We start from the raw sequence: 15,746 nt of genomic DNA, 5'->3' as shown, positions 1-15,746 counted from the left end.
TGTTCCGTTTACATTTTTAAGGTGTCGCCTGTCCAGCCTCGTTAAGTCTTAATTTTGTCCACGTGGCAATGACAAGTCACTAAAAAATTATCCTACGTGGCCATATTTTACAAATTTAAAATTAAAATGAGTAATTAAAATAAAAATAAAAACTTTAAGAGTAATTTGCGGTAAAACCCTCCAACTATCAATTTACTTGCAAAAAACCATCCAACCTTAAAATTTTTTGGATGGTTTTTTGCAAGTAAATTGATAGTTAGGGGGGAGTTTGCCGCAAATTACTTTATATATTTTGAAAAATAAAATTAAAAACTTAATAAAAATAGTACAATTACTTAAAAAATATGAATAATTATAAATTCTACTTAAACCGTTGTTTCGAACCAAACCAAACTGTTCTTAATGGTTTGGTTTGGTTTGAGAAATTTATTGGTCTGGTTTGGTTTTTAATATTCAAAAAACCGTTATACTGGTTTAGTTCAAAAACTATAAAAATCGGGACCAAACCAATCCGCGAACACCACTATGTTATCCATGTTAATGCTCTGCATTCGAGATGAGGTGAAAGTTAGAATTTTATCAATTTTGTCTAAAAAATGAAATAAAAAGACTTGAAATGGGTTGAGTAATTGTAAATTTACAACATAATTAATTTTACAGATTCTACAAGTTGTATAGATTATAAAGGCCGTAATGGTGCTGTTAAATTGTAAATTTGAGTTTATGCAATAAAATGATTTTGATTTCTCATAATAATAATAAAATATTCAGCACTGCACTAAACTTCAACTATAAACGTTTAAAGGCATCATGTGTGTATATATATTTTAGAGTAATTTGTGGCAAAACCCCCCAACTATCAATTTACTCGCAAAAAACTATCCAAAAAACTTTAAGGTTGGATGATTTTTTATAAGTAACTTGATAGTTGAGGGGTTTTACCGTAAATTACTCTTAAAGTTTTTATTTTTATATTAATTACTTATTTTAATTTTTATTTTGTAAAACATACCCACCTAGGATAATTTTTTAATGACCTGTCATTGCCACGTGGACAAAATTAGGACTTAACAAGGCTGGACAGACGACAACTTAAAAATGTAAATGGAACAATACTTTGGAGAGTTTTCCCACCAAAATATGAGATTGGATGGTTTTTTATAAATAAATTGATAGTTAGAAGGGTTTTACCGCAAATTACTCAATTTCCCTTGGTCTATAGGTTGTTTCTCATATGAATGGTTTTTTTTTTTTTGAAAAAGAGAGAGCCTAATTCGTGACTTTGTCTCTTCGCTTTAAGAGTTTAGATCTTTAGAGTAATAACAAGTAACTACCAAAACAAGCTTCTTTTACTAAATTATATGCATCACATTGCATTATTTTGTGTAGGAGATGGGAGATGCCTTATTGGTCCTAAACTAAAGTATGATATGACATAAGAAAATGTGAATCTCATCTCTCTCTTGACAATGCATCATGGCCAACAAAGAAAAGGAAATAATAATAATAATAATAGGTTGTTTTTTATTGTGTGAAATAAAATAAAATCCATATAATTTTTAGTGTGTGCTAAAACAAATTTAGTGTCCATAATGTACTCTCTTAAAATGGGTGTACACATGTACTTTTATCTATTTTGATATTTAAAAAAAATTTAGTCTATTTTTTTTTTCATTTAAGATATATTGTAAAATTTAAAAAAATTTATAATATAAAAAATAATATTCAAACAATATATTTGATATGCTTATATAATAAAAGAATCACAAATATAATAAATAGTTTGAATCTGTTTTTAGCGAGTTAAATTTATTTAAATTTATCACAATATTATATAATGTCTTAAATAATTATAATATATATACATCTGTATTTTGTTTTGGGTAGATTGTAAAATTTTTTAAAATCATATACATTACATATCATTTAGGCTAACTCAAATGGTCACAGGAGAGTGAATGTGTAACGGAAGTACTGAGTTCGAGTGTCAAATTATACATTGTGTAATATATAAACACAAATAAAAAAAAAAATACATGGACATATACTCATTTTTTATTTCAATTTCCAAAAAATGAAAGCTTAAAGCTCGAATAATTTGCTTCTGTTAAAACCCAAATACAAAACAGAGGAGTCTTGGCATACAATCGCAATCAATAAAGTGGTATTGGTCTTCATGTTGTTGCCAATGCCATTATTAAATTAATTATTATCACTTTTTTTCTTTTTCTTTTCTTTGAGTAATTTACATTTTAATAAATATAATTAGATGAGGTGGTGAAAGCAAAGCAAAGCAAAAACAAAAGACAAAGAAAAGCCAAAGCCAAACCAAAGCTAAAGGCTTTCCTCACAATCATAACCAGCAATAGCATCAAGAAAAGGATCAAATCATCATTCAATTCAACCTCTCTCTCTCTCTCTGCTTTCCTTTTTTAGGCTCTAAAAAATCTAGAGAGAGAATTGTTTGAATGAGAATGGTTGGTTGGTTATGGGAACTATTCTTCTCCATGATTCCATCCCATGTGCTATTTACTCTCCCTTCTCTTCAATCCCCATACCTCCCTCTCCTCCATCCATAATTAAAAATCTATTCTTTTTTTTAATTACAAAACCATTAATAAGCTAAAGAAGCCATTTTTCACTTTATTTTCTCTCTCTTCCCCCATTCCTTAATCCCATATTACTCTCTACTTTTTAGGGTTTTGAAATTGCAAACCCAAAGCTAAAGCTGGTCACCTTCTCAGATTACACACATACCCATATTCTCATAAGAATACTTACAATAAGGAATCCAATTCATTTTCACCTTTTCTTTTTCACAGTGGAGAGAGAGAGAGAGAGAGAGAGAGAGAGAGAGAGAGAGAGAGAGAGAGAGAGAGAAATAGGGTCTTTCTTTCTTTCTGATCCGTTTTCTTGGTCTTTGCTCGGTTTTCGAGGCTGCTTTCGTATATTTTTAGAGAGAGAGTGAGAAAAGGCGAAATGGGTTTTCGTGGAAATAGACAGATACATAGATAGAGAGTCTGTGGGTTGGTTGTGGAATGTGGAAGAAGTTTTAGAGTGAGAGATGTTGGCGATGGAGAAGGATTTTGATGCTAAGTTGAGGATTCAGGGGAATTCTTCTAATGGAGGTGGTGCTGGTAGTGTTGGTGGCAGTGTTCAGAGATCCAAAAGTTTTGCATTCAGGGCTCCCCAGGAGAATTTCAGCATTCAGGACTTTGAATTGGGAAAGATCTATGGCGTTGGTTCCTACTCCAAGGTATGAGATTTTGAGTTTTTTCAGCTTTTATCAAATTAATCATGTAATGCTAGCTTTAATTTTATTTATTTTCTTTCCTTTAAGGGAATGTAAATAGTCAAGCTCACTATTTACGTTTATGCCTTGATCATTTAATCGATCATATAAGGCCTGATGAGAAAATTGCTTCTTTTTGTCCTATCTTTGGCTCTCTGGTGCCAAATTTTTTTATTGGTTTCCTAAGACTTTCTGATATAAGATATAATCAGTAAAACTAGAGAATTTTAGAAGTTAGGCTGAGTTTGTTGTTGTCTAAACGCATGGATTTTGTACATTGAATGGACAAACTCAGGGTTATGGCAGAGCTTCCAGTTTCTAGTGTTATGGGCATCAGTCTATTGATCTTAAAATTCTATGAGAGCTCAAAACTGTCCAGCTGCTATATCCTAGGGTAGCCTCGTTTTTATATGTAGAAATTAAATGAATATAGCAAATTGGTTGGTGATTTTTTTAGTTTTGGAAATAAACATGTGTTCTGTTTCTGTACCTGATTCATCGAAACCTCTTCATGTATTTAGCTTGTTAGAAGAAACTAATTTTCTATATGAATTTCTCTGGAATAAATTTTTATCAAAAGTTCAAAACCGATGATTCTATGACTACTTTTATGGGGGAGCATCTCTTATTTGAGCTATGTATGTAGTAGCTTCTTTTCAACCTTTAACTCACAGTCACTTGTTGATACATGAAAATTTTGCATTGCTAATTTTTTTGCAGTTTTTGAAACTGTTGCTTACATTATATGGAGTTCATATATGCATCTTGTTTTTGGTTAATGTATTACCAGGTTGTGCGGGCCAAGAAGAAGGACACGGGAATTGTTTATGCATTGAAGATAATGGATAAAAAATTCATCACAAAAGAAAATAAAACCGCTTATGTAAAGTTGGAACGTATTGTTCTTGATCAATTGGATCATCCTGGCATCGTACGGCTATTTTTTACTTTTCAAGATACCTTTTCACTATGTAGGTAGTTTTTGGCAATTTGTTGAATGTTTATGTCTTTCAGTTCCCACTTCTTTGTATAAGTACATTGCTTGTTTTATATTTTAATAATCTAGATCTAGTTATGTGTTAGTCATGTTTCACATTTTGTATGGTTTACCTTTCTTATTCTCATTTAGCATTTGCCTCTGATTTTTCTGCAGACATGGCACTTGAATCTTGTGAAGGTGGAGAGCTTTTTGATCAAATAACCAGGGTAAGTTGAGAATAGAAACCAATATATTTTGTGCTATTTTTTGTCATTATTGATTTACGGCTTCCTCGCATTTCATTTTCCATTTTCTAATCAAGTGGTATTGTTTATCATTTAACTAAATATCATTTCATTTCATTTAAAAATGAAGAAAGAAGAAGAGTCAAAGAAGCATTTCAATTCCTTTATATATCATTTAACTAAATATTTTACACATACTTTCATGAATTTTCTAATGATTTTTGGTATCTTATTACTTATTTTCAGTAGCATTGTGCCATTTTAGCTTTTTGCTGTTCCCCACCCAGTTTTCAATTTCTTTTTTTAATCATGTGCAGAAAGTTCGTTTGTCTGAAGATGAAGCCCGATTTTATGCAGCAGAAGTTGTAGATGCACTTGAATACATACATGGAATGGGGCTGATTCATCGAGATATAAAGGTATATTTTCCTGAATGCTCACCTGATTTCAGTACGTAAAGCATGAGATTATTCTGGTTACCATTTCTGAAAATTCCTTGAATGCAGCCTGAGAATTTGCTACTTACAATGGATGGTCATATCAAAATTGCTGATTTTGGGAGTGTAAAGCCTATGCAAGATAGCCTAATTACAGTCCTTCCTAACGCGTCATCAGGTACTGTATATATATCATATATGATGCTATAACACAGAAAGTGTATGTTTTACCAATTATGTGGAAAATTTGCTCATTGGGCGCCATTTTCAGATGATAAGGCCTGCACATTTGTGGGGACAGCTGCATACGTCCCTCCCGAAGTCTTGAATTCTTCTCCTGCAACTTTTGGGTACGAAAATATTTGTGTAATACTTGTAGTGTTTGAGCAAGCAGTTGGCTATTGCTCTCCAAATTTATGTCAATTATGTGTCAGCAGTATGATATATTTTTTTTCCACTACAGTAATGACCTCTGGGCACTTGGATGCACCTTGTACCAAATGCTTTCAGGAACTTCTCCTTTCAAAGATGCCAGTGAATGGCTTATTTTTCAAAGAATTATAGCCCGGGATATAAGGTTTCCAGATATTTTCTCTGAGGAAGCTAAAGACCTCATTGACCGATTGCTGGTAAGCTGCTTCCTACCCTTAATATTGTCTTCATTCGAAATAGCTACGGTTTTAATGAGGGTATTTTTTTCCTTCTTAACAAAATTATTTTTCCTGTTTTGGAGGTTTCCAAATTTCTGTATTTTTGACTTCAAATGCATTTACCAAATGCAGGATTTAGATCCTAGCAGGAGACCAGGTGCTGGACCTGGTGGTTATGCAACACTCAAGAGGCATCCATTCTTTAAAGGAATCGACTGGAAAAATATAAGACAGCAAATCCCTCCAAAAATTGCTTTAGAGGTAGCATTATGCTTTTATTGTTGTTTGATCTTGGGAAAAAGGGACAGAATCCTACTAAGAATAAACTTACGAACGAGTTACATTTTTTTATTTTTGTTTAGGCTCAATCTGGTGAGAGTGATGATTGCCATGATTCTTCATGGAACCCTTCACACATTGGTGATTGCGGAGCAAGACAAATTGAGGGAAATGCTGGTGCCACGTCGTCCTCTGAGGGATCCAGTCACATTACTAGACTTGCTTCCATTGATTCATTTGATTCGAAATGGTACAGCTCCACCTATTTTGCATCACAGGAAAATATTTCTTTCTTGCTGCTCTCTATAGTCGGTATCAATTACATACAAGTGATTGTCAACTTCTCTCTCTCTCTTTTTCTAGCATATCCTAGTGTCCAAATGTATGAAATAAGATTTGGGAGTTGCTAGCTAAGACCCGCGGTGAATATCTAATAAAACTTTTCTCATGTTCACAGGCAGCAATTCCTTGAACCTGGTGAATCTGTTATTATGATATCAATGGTAAAGAAAATGCAGAAACTATCAAGCAAGAAGGTGCAGCTTATCCTTACCAACAAGCCAAAGTTGATTTATGTTGATCCCTCAAAACTCATAGTGAAGGGAAATATTATATGGTCTGATAACCCCAATGACCTCAACATCCAAGTATTAAGCCCTTCCAATTTCAAGATTTGTACGGTATGACTACCTTGCATCATTATCTTCCAAGGAAAAACACACTTCAATTATTGCTGCATTTCCTACATTATCTCCTTAGTATGTTAATTCTGTTATATCGTGTTGTGTGATGTTTTCAGCCCAAGAAGGTGTTATCATTTGAGGATGCTAAACAAAGAGCGTGGCAATGGAAGAAAGCAATCGAGGGACTACAAAACCGGTGAAATCTGATCCTGCTTTTGACAATCTCATTCTTTGCATAAATTATTATATTGTAGAGGAACGTGGGGAATTCTTTTCAAGACAGTTGATTACCCCAAACCATTATTTATTAAAATTAAATATTGGAAACTGCAAGAGAAAGCTTCTCTCTAGGTGCATACTAGGTACTGCAGAGTGCACAGCAATTTCTTTAACTATCTATTCCCTTTCAGGGGCTTCTTCTATATGACAATTTTGTAGAATTTCATAGGTCTTCTGTGAGAAAAGGGGGTGGATGGGCTTTGTTTTATTTTTATTTTTCTTTACTTGTTTTAAATTATTGGCCCCTATGAAAGTTTTGTTCAACATTGAACATTCCAAAAAAATATACATACACGTATGGCAGTCTTGGCAGATTTACATTGGGACTCTTCTTATGTGGATGATTGATTGTACAGTTTGCAATTATGGAAGTTGCTAAAAATCATTTATATATTTCAACCATGTCAAGGGTACGTTACACTGGTCCTTAATTACAAGCTGGTCAATTATTGTTTTGGAGGGACCATAGCTGATGTTTATCTATTGAAACTTTAATATATATTTATTTGTATGAAAGCACATGCCTTACCATCTGTTCCTCTATTAAATAATGCTGATAAGTGACAAGTCATATATACCCAAAAGGTTTTTGCATTCATCCTTTTAAAGAAAAATAGCTTCAATAGAATAATTCTAATAAAAAGAAGAACAAGTAAACTCATATTATGTATGCTTTCATATATAACAAGAGATAATTTAGGGAGTATATATTGCGGGAACATATTACTGTGATTTTTGTTGAGACGTTTCTGTTTTTGCCATTTGAAGAAATAATAGGTGTTACTAGTCTTCATTTTTTTTTTTTTAAAATATATGTATTTTTTAAAATCTAAATATTTATTTTCCAAATATAAAATTCAAATTCAATTGCACTGTAGAAAAAAAAACTTGATTTTTTTTTTTAAAAAAAACTATTGAAGTGTACATGCTATAAACAAAATATACACCAAAAACAGAGACACTCTTATAATTGTTCCCTATATTTATAGGGGAATTCTATAGTGAGATGGTTATTTTTTTTTTTGAGTAAATAGTGGCATAAGTACGTTTTAGGTTTGTAAGCAGAATAAATCCAATGATTTTTTTTTAGTGGCATAAGTATTGTTTATAAAACTGTAATTTTCTTCCAGTTTTATCAGTACAGACTCTGTTATTGTCTTAAACAGGACACATATAAGACCTAAATTTTAGATTATTTGGTCTGGACGAAAAATATGTAGTATCAGTTACTTCCAAATCTTTTTTTAATAAATTTAAAACGGAACCTGTACTGACGAAAATAGAGAAAAATTACAGTTTTACAAATATTGGGTACTTATGCCACTAAGAAAATCATTGGGTTTATGCTACTTACAAACACAAAACTTTGAGTACTTATGCCGCTATTTAACCTTATTTTTTTTACTTTAGCGGTAGGAGTATCTTTGTTTTGAAGAAATTATAATATAATATTTTTTATTTGATGGTGTGCAGTACAATTATAGAGATCTAAAAAGATTTTGATAAATTTCAAATAATTTATAGTAGATGTGCTACAAATGTAGTTTAAAATAATTAGTTGTACAAGTACAAGTATAAAAGAAAAATGATAAATGTGTGAGGGTGACGGATTGTTTCAATCTATTGTATTGTAAATTTCAATTTTTAATTTTTTTAACAAAATTAGTCGAATTCTTACTATATCTACAATCACAATGATATAAGTTTTGGTTATAATTTTTTTATAAGATACTTTTATTTACTAAAAATATTTTCTATATTTATATATGGAAAAATAAGACAGCTTTATTTTTGCTCTTAAATTATGATCTTTGTCAATATGATTTTTAAATAAAATGAAAGCATTAGCAAATAGCAATAGCTGTTTGTCATTTTTATGTACAGAAATAATAATTTAAATTAAAACTAATTCTTTTTCAAAAAAATAAATAAAAAAAATAAACTAGTCAAGTTGCTTACACCCTCTTATCATATTTGTCTCTAGATACTTATTCCGTACATCGTTACAATTGTTAGATCGATGTTACATTGATTGAAGAATACAATGTTAATCATTCGAAATTAAAGTCTTATCAAATCATGACAGCTAGTGAAACCATTTACAATTGCTTGGTTTATTGCTCTTTTGCTAGAGCTTGTTGGGATCAAGTGAGGATTGGAGTGATGTTCCAACTGTAACTTCTTTCTCAGGTTGGTTACATAATGTTTTGCATCTGTGTGGGATGGTGAGCAGAGGAAATTAATTGCAATGACATGTTGCTGTTGGGCAATTTGGAAGATTAGAATTGAGCTGGTTTGGTCTGAGAAGAACCCCACTGTTACGTGGGTCATCATTTTGGCTCAAACCACGCTTACTAATTGGTCCCGTGCTCAAGATCGTAATCTGGTTTCTACTGGATGCTGATGGCCACGAACAGCGGTGGGCAATGGTGTGAAAATAAACGTTGATGCAACAATTTTCTCTGATGTTGTAACTTATAGTTTCATATGTGTTGCTAGAGACGCTGCTGGTGTTGTGGTGGAGGCGATTTCTTGCTGTCGTTCGGGTCATATGGCTCCCGAAATGGCTGAGGCAATAGGAGTAAGGAAGCCTTAAGCTGGATTAAAAAGAAGTCTTGGCAGGGGGTAATTGTTGAAACCGATAATTTTACAGTTGTGGGATTGATTCGAAATTTCTTACCTATGTTATCTTACTTTGGGGTATTATTTCTGGTTGTAAGATGTTATTAGTAGAGTTGTGTGATGTTTCTGTTACTTTTATTAGACGGTCTACAAATAGTGTTGTTCACTTTTTGACTCGAACATTTTATTTTGTCGTTAATCGCTGATCGTGTTATCAAGTGTAATAATATTTGATGTTTCTCTTAACTTTCTGCAGGCACTCTTGAATCATTACCACTAATAAAACTGACGAATTATTTTAAATAATAAAGTCTATCAAATCAAATTTAAAATAAATTATTTATTTTTTGAAGCAAAAATACATTAAACTTCAATCAAAGTATATATTATATATATTAGATTGAAGTTACGTGCATTGCACGTTTATTTAGTTTATTTTTATAACATATTATATTTTTTATTTGTTTTAGATTTGCTCATTCTAATTTTGATGTAATTATATTCAAACGTTTTTCCCTTTGTATAAGGGACACTACTTTTGTAACTAAAGCAAATAAAAAATATCTAATCATAAAATAGAAAATTAAAAAAGTAAAAAGAGTCAGTGTAGGGTCATTTTGACCAAAAATGACAATAGAGGAGTTTGGAGTTCATTAGCAATATAAAATACATTCAACTCGTTCGGGGATAATTATATCAAAACTTGCAAAGTATATAACTAAACTATAATAGAAAATTAACCAAACTAATGAAAACTAAACATGATGATTGAGAAATGGTAAATATTGCATTAAGAATTAATAATACACTTACCTAAAAACTAAACATGGTGATTGAGCTATATAAAGAATTTAGATGAACAATAAATACACATATAAAATTATGGAAGACTGTTTTTTTTTTTTTTTGAAAACCTAAACTTTACTACAAAAGAACAAAAGTACAAAAGGTTCAAGCTAAAATAGAAGGTAGAGAACCATTCCATATAAGCTCATTGTTTAACCCCTAAACTTATGGAAGACTTATTATGAAGAAAAATATGACAAGTTGTTGACTTATATATCAGCCAAATCAATGAAAACTAAACATGGTAATTAAGAAATGATAAATTTTTTTTGTAGTGCTATAAGATACCCCAATATCGTTGTAGTGCTAGAAGAACTAAAACACTAAATTCATTACTTTTCATTATTGTAGTGATTTGTGAATTTTCGAGGTCAGCATGATTTAATCTGCACTGCAGTAGAACAAATCATTAGGCAATGGTCTATTATTGATAATTATACCACTAAGAAAATAAAAGATTGCTTCCACAAAATTTCTCCAACCAAATAATAGAGAAAAAAAATAGTTTTATCCAATAACTCAGGAACAATATATAAAACTACTGGTACGAAAGATTACATCTTAAAATTACCCTCAAATATAATAAGTCAATGCAAACAATGCTAAAGAAGTAGCCAAAATTTTCTATGAGTCATTTTATCAAATATAGGGTATGCAATAATATAGATAAACTGTTGCTGTCCAAAAGAAAAGATTAAACACAGAAAATTTCTAGAAAGCAAACCATGACATAACACCAGTAAATTCGTATGCTCGTTGTGTTCGTTGGTTCCCCCTGATAAAACTCCAGGAGTATCCACAAATGTAATGTCTTCTAACAGCTTTAGATGCAAAATAATAATATTTAGATACATAGTTAAATCAATTAAGATCACTGTAATTATAAAATGATAACCTACAGGATGTAGCATTTGAGAACACTCAAATTTTGATAAGAAAGTAATTCTGAATGTTGTAAGGCCACTGAAAGGCATATAATCTTGGACAGCAACAGTGTTGCCAGGGATACTCCTCTCACCAGGCCCAGACTGTAAACAACCATAAACCATAAGAATACAATAGAGAATCGATAAATAAAAATATACACTAAAGATGGAAAAAAAAATATTCACAACCTCGCCTATCAACTCATGATCTATCTCAGTTGCAAAATCCAGCGACGATTCCGCCGCTTTGCATATATATCTCAAAAACTCAGCCAAGAATGAAGCAATCACATCAATACCAAATGCTTGCAGCCAAAAAGATTTATCGAATGAAGTCCGAATATAACGAAAGAACTCCAAAACCACTGATTTAGGATAGAGATCAGTGCAATCTTGACATTTCGACAGGAACCGAGCGACGGCAAGGACAACATTGAGTTGAGATTCAGTGACGAGAGACTCTGTACCATTGGGGCTTCAATGATTGAAGTCGTAGAAGCCAGTGGTGGTCGGTAGCAGTCGTGAGGAGCGGCAGATGCAGAGGCGAGTGATAGAATCCATTAATTCTGTGGTGCGATTTGGGATTTGGGATTTAGTTAGTCGGTCGAGACTGAAGAAAGAGGAAGGTAGTGGAGATAGGACCTCACCATTTAGAAAAAGATTATAAATGGAGATCACTGATCGTTGTCTCGTAAAGATTTTTAAAATTTGGGTTTGAGAGAAGAAAGAAGATTCACATTTAATGGGGATGAAGAATCGCAGATATAGTTGCAGGGATGGAGAATTATTGGGATTGAAAATCGCATGGTTTTGTTAGAGAAGAAAGAGGAATCACAATATGATTTGAATGACATTAATTAAAGGAAACGGTGGTCTCCGTTAAAGTTAACGGAATAAAAAATAACAAAACGTTAAACCAAGAATTGCCGTTAGATAGACACTTTTAATATATAAAGATAAAAGATATTAAAATTAGAAAAGAATAATTTGAACTATAAATATTTAAATTTAACTTCTGGTTATAAATAAATATCTAAATTTAATTTTTAGAGACAATAATACTTAAATTTTATTTTTGAAACTTTGTAGATACTTAGTTGTTAAATGTTAAGTAAATTGTCACGTGACAATCCCTGATTGATCCAAGTCATAATTTTTTTATATATTTTTTAAAAAATTAATTTAAATATACCAATAAGAAAATGACATGTAAATAATGATTTGACATTTAACGTCTAGGTACTTACAAAATTTGAGAAATATAACTTAGGTATTATTACCGCTAAAAATTAAACTTAGGTATTTATTTGTAACCAGAAGTTAACTTAGGTATTTATGCCACAAATTACTCTACTTGAAAATATAACTTGAGTCTGACGTCAAGATCTGAGTTGAGGTTTGGGTTCGGGTCCGGGGTCTAGGGTTCGGGTCCAGGTCTGCGACTGGGTCTGGGTCGGGGTCTGGGTTCGAGTCAGGGTTAGGGTTCGGGTCCAGGTCCAAGTTCGGCTTGTTTCAGTGTCTAAATCTAGGTCCGGTTCGGGTCAGGTTTTGTGCCCCAAGACAAAGTCAGGGTCAGGGTCCGAAAATGGGGTTAAGGTCCGGAGTTGAAGTCTGGGGTCTAGGGTCTAGATCCGAAGGGCTGGGGTACGGGTCCAATTTCGGGTCGAGGTCGGAATCCGGGTTCGGGGTCGAGGCTGGGGTTTGGGTCTAGGGTCTGGGTCAGGGTTCGGGGTGCGAGTCAAGTCTGGGGTCTATGTTTAGGTCTAAGTTTGGGGCCAGGGTGCGGGTTTAGGGTCCGGGGTCCGGGGTCCAATTCAAGGTTGGGGTTGGGGTCCGAGTCCGGGGTTCAAGATTGGGTCCAGGGTTCGAGGTCCAGTTCGGTGTCAGGGTCCGAGTTTGGGTCTGGGGTCCGACTTTGGGTTAGGATTCAAATTCAAGGTCTGGGTCGTGGTTTGGGTTCGTGGTCGGGGTTGAGGTCCAGGGTTTGGGGTCTAGGGTTCGAGATCTCGGTCGGGTTCGGGGTCCGAGGTCCAGGGTTTGAGGTCTGGGTCAGGGTTTAGGGTTTGAGGTCTGGGTCGCGGTCCAGGGTGTAGGGTCTAGGGTTCGAGGTCTAGGTTGGAGTTGGAGGTTCGTTCGGAGTTCGGGGTCTAGGGTCTGTGGTCCAAGTCAAGGTTGGGGTTAGGTTAGGATCGGGGTTGGGGTCCAGGACGGGTTTGGGATCCAGGTCTGGGTTAGGGTTCGCGGGTCCGTGTGGGAATCTGGATCTAGGGTTCAGGTCGAAGTTTGGGTCCGTGGTCAGGTTCAGGGTCCGAGTCAGGATTCAGGTGGGTTTGGGTCTAGGTTCTAAGGTCTAGGTTGGGGTCGGAGTCCAAAATATTGATTAAGAAAAAAATAAGTGTTTACAAAATTAAGAAAGTGACATTTTTCTGTTTTCAAAATTTTTAAAATTTTAATTCTCGATGACAAAATTGAAAAATTGAAAATATTTTTATAGAATAAGATTTTAAAAAATATTTTCATTTTTCTAATTTAAAAAAACAAAAAAAAATTATTATAAAAATATTACTAAATACAACCATATAATATCTTTATATATTAAAGTGCCTATCTAACGACATTTCTTGGTTTAACAGAATATACCTTATAAATAAAAGAATATTCTGTTAAATTTAACGATGTTAATAAGTTTGATCTCCCGTTAACAAATAAACCCAATAATTAAACCCAAAAAATTAAACAATCTTTTTTTAAATTAAAAAAAATCATCTTAGCCACATATCTCTCTAACAAACCGTATATCCCCAAATCATGCACCGCTCACCATCCTATCTTTTCCCCTGCGTCACCGCCTTGGCCTTCCTCTCCCTCACCATTCTCGTCCTCTACAAGGTCCTTTTTCCCATGCTCTGATGTTTCTTTTTTATGTTTTAGTTTTTACTTATTCGTTGGGACATTTTGTCTATAACAGGTTGACGACTTCGCCACCCAAACGAAAACGGTCGTCAGCCACAATCTAGAGTCGACCCCATGGCACTTTTTCCTGCCAAAATCTTTCTCCGAGGAGACTCGCCAGGCTCAAGTCTATAAGATACTTCATTGCTCATACCTGACTTTACTGGCTACACTTTCCCAAATTATTGTTGGGTTTTATGCCCTAAATAAAACTCATTTCAATATACTCAGATTTACTTATTAATATAGATCAGAAATAACATTTAATGTTGCATGGTTCACATGATTTATTTCATTATTATATGAACATAATGTATAGATTCATCTGAAACCCTTTTCACATACTTGATCCTGTTTATTGTGCTGTCAACACATTGGAAAGTAAACATGACTATGTGAATAAAGTTTCCTAGATTTATCAGACACAGGGTTTTACTGATATGATAATCTACAACAAGAGTTTACTTGTATTTGGAGAAATACTATGTTCTTTCCAGAACATTGGTTAAAGTAAAGCTCAGGTTGGATGCATGGAGTATGCATCGGAAGGGACCGATATTGAACTTTGACTTAGATTTAATTAAACTTACCGTAAAATCTATTCAAGTCAATATCGCCTAGTTGATCCTAGATCAAATGATCTTAATCCTGTTATGATTAGGCCCAATCTTGAAAGGTTATTCGTGTTCCTTGAATTGTTAGTTAAGCCTACTTTTAGGTCAGGGTGATACGTACTTTTTGGGAACACGGTAGTGCAATTGAGTGGGAGCGCTAGCATAAACATGGAATCTATAGCTTCTATTTGGTGAATAGTAAGCAAAGGATGATCTCCTTCGAGCTTGACCAAACGAAAATAAATGGTGGAGATCTCATTTCACATAAGCTGAAATATCATTTATACGGGGTCAAGTGTTTTAAGGATAAAATACATAGTAGGGTGTTACGGTAATTTAATCCATTTACTGTGTAGATCATTCATATAGAGGATAATTAATCAAATTAGGATTATAACAATGGATAACTAATGATGTGTCTATATGGTGGACCATATAGAGCATTCTATATACTGAGAGTGCAATTCTAAGTTCTATGCGTGGATTCAACGAAGAATTAATAAGTTAGTGAATTTTAGTGCTAAATTCTTGATCTACTTATTGGAAGCTCGGTTATATAGACCCATGGTCCCCCCACTAGTTGAGATAATATTGCTTGTAAGACTCATGTAATTGGTTTTGATTAATCAATTATAATTCACAAATTAGACTATGTCTATTTGTGAAATTTTCACTAAGTAAGGGCGAAATTGTAAAGAAAGAGTTTATAGGGGCATATTTGTTAATTATGATACTTTGTATGGTTCAATTAATAAATATGATAAATGACAATATTATTTAATAATTATTTATAGTTATTAAATAGTTAGAATTGGCATTTAAATGGTTGAATTAGGAAATTGGCATTTTTGAAAAAATCAGATACAAAAGGTGTTAAAATTGCAAAATTGCAAAAAGCAAGGCCCAATCCACTAAGTGTATGGCCGGCCACCTTAGTAGGTA

The 15,746-nt window shown here is 33.2% G+C and overlaps 1 protein-coding gene across 1 annotated transcript; it reads left to right on the top strand.

The window, feature by feature from the left end:
• The first annotated feature begins 2,276 nt into the window (after positions 1-2,276).
• LOC115706067 (3-phosphoinositide-dependent protein kinase 2) lies at positions 2,277-7,237 on the top strand. The gene is made up of 11 exons (XM_030633586.2): positions 2,277-3,256; positions 4,083-4,263; positions 4,446-4,498; positions 4,834-4,935; positions 5,023-5,131; positions 5,225-5,303; positions 5,417-5,582; positions 5,736-5,864; positions 5,966-6,132; positions 6,340-6,562; positions 6,682-7,237. The coding sequence occupies exons 1-11, from the start codon at positions 3,065-3,067 to the stop codon at positions 6,763-6,765; spliced, it is 1,485 nt and encodes a 494-aa protein (XP_030489446.1). The 5' UTR covers positions 2,277-3,064; the 3' UTR covers positions 6,766-7,237.
• Positions 7,238-15,746: the final 8,509 nt, after the last annotated feature.

This window comes from Cannabis sativa, chromosome 1 (genome assembly GCF_029168945.1).
Source record: "Cannabis sativa cultivar Pink pepper isolate KNU-18-1 chromosome 1, ASM2916894v1, whole genome shotgun sequence".
NCBI lineage: Eukaryota > Viridiplantae > Streptophyta > Magnoliopsida > Rosales > Cannabaceae > Cannabis > Cannabis sativa.
This window is presented reverse-complemented; position numbering and strand designations above follow the sequence as displayed.

What these genes read in the sequence shown, in the direction of transcription:
- LOC115706067 (XM_030633586.2), top strand. Translation starts at nt 3,065, where the DNA reads ATGTTGGCGATGGAGAAGGATTTTGATGCTAAGTTGAGGATTCAGGGG. An exon ending in ACCTCATTGACCGATTGCTG is followed by an intron (nt 5,583 to 5,735) that starts GTAAGCTGCTTC and finishes TACCAAATGCAG; the next exon opens with GATTTAGATCCTAGCAGGAG. An exon ending in CCAATTTCAAGATTTGTACG is followed by an intron (nt 6,563 to 6,681) that starts GTATGACTACCT and finishes TGATGTTTTCAG; the next exon opens with CCCAAGAAGGTGTTATCATT.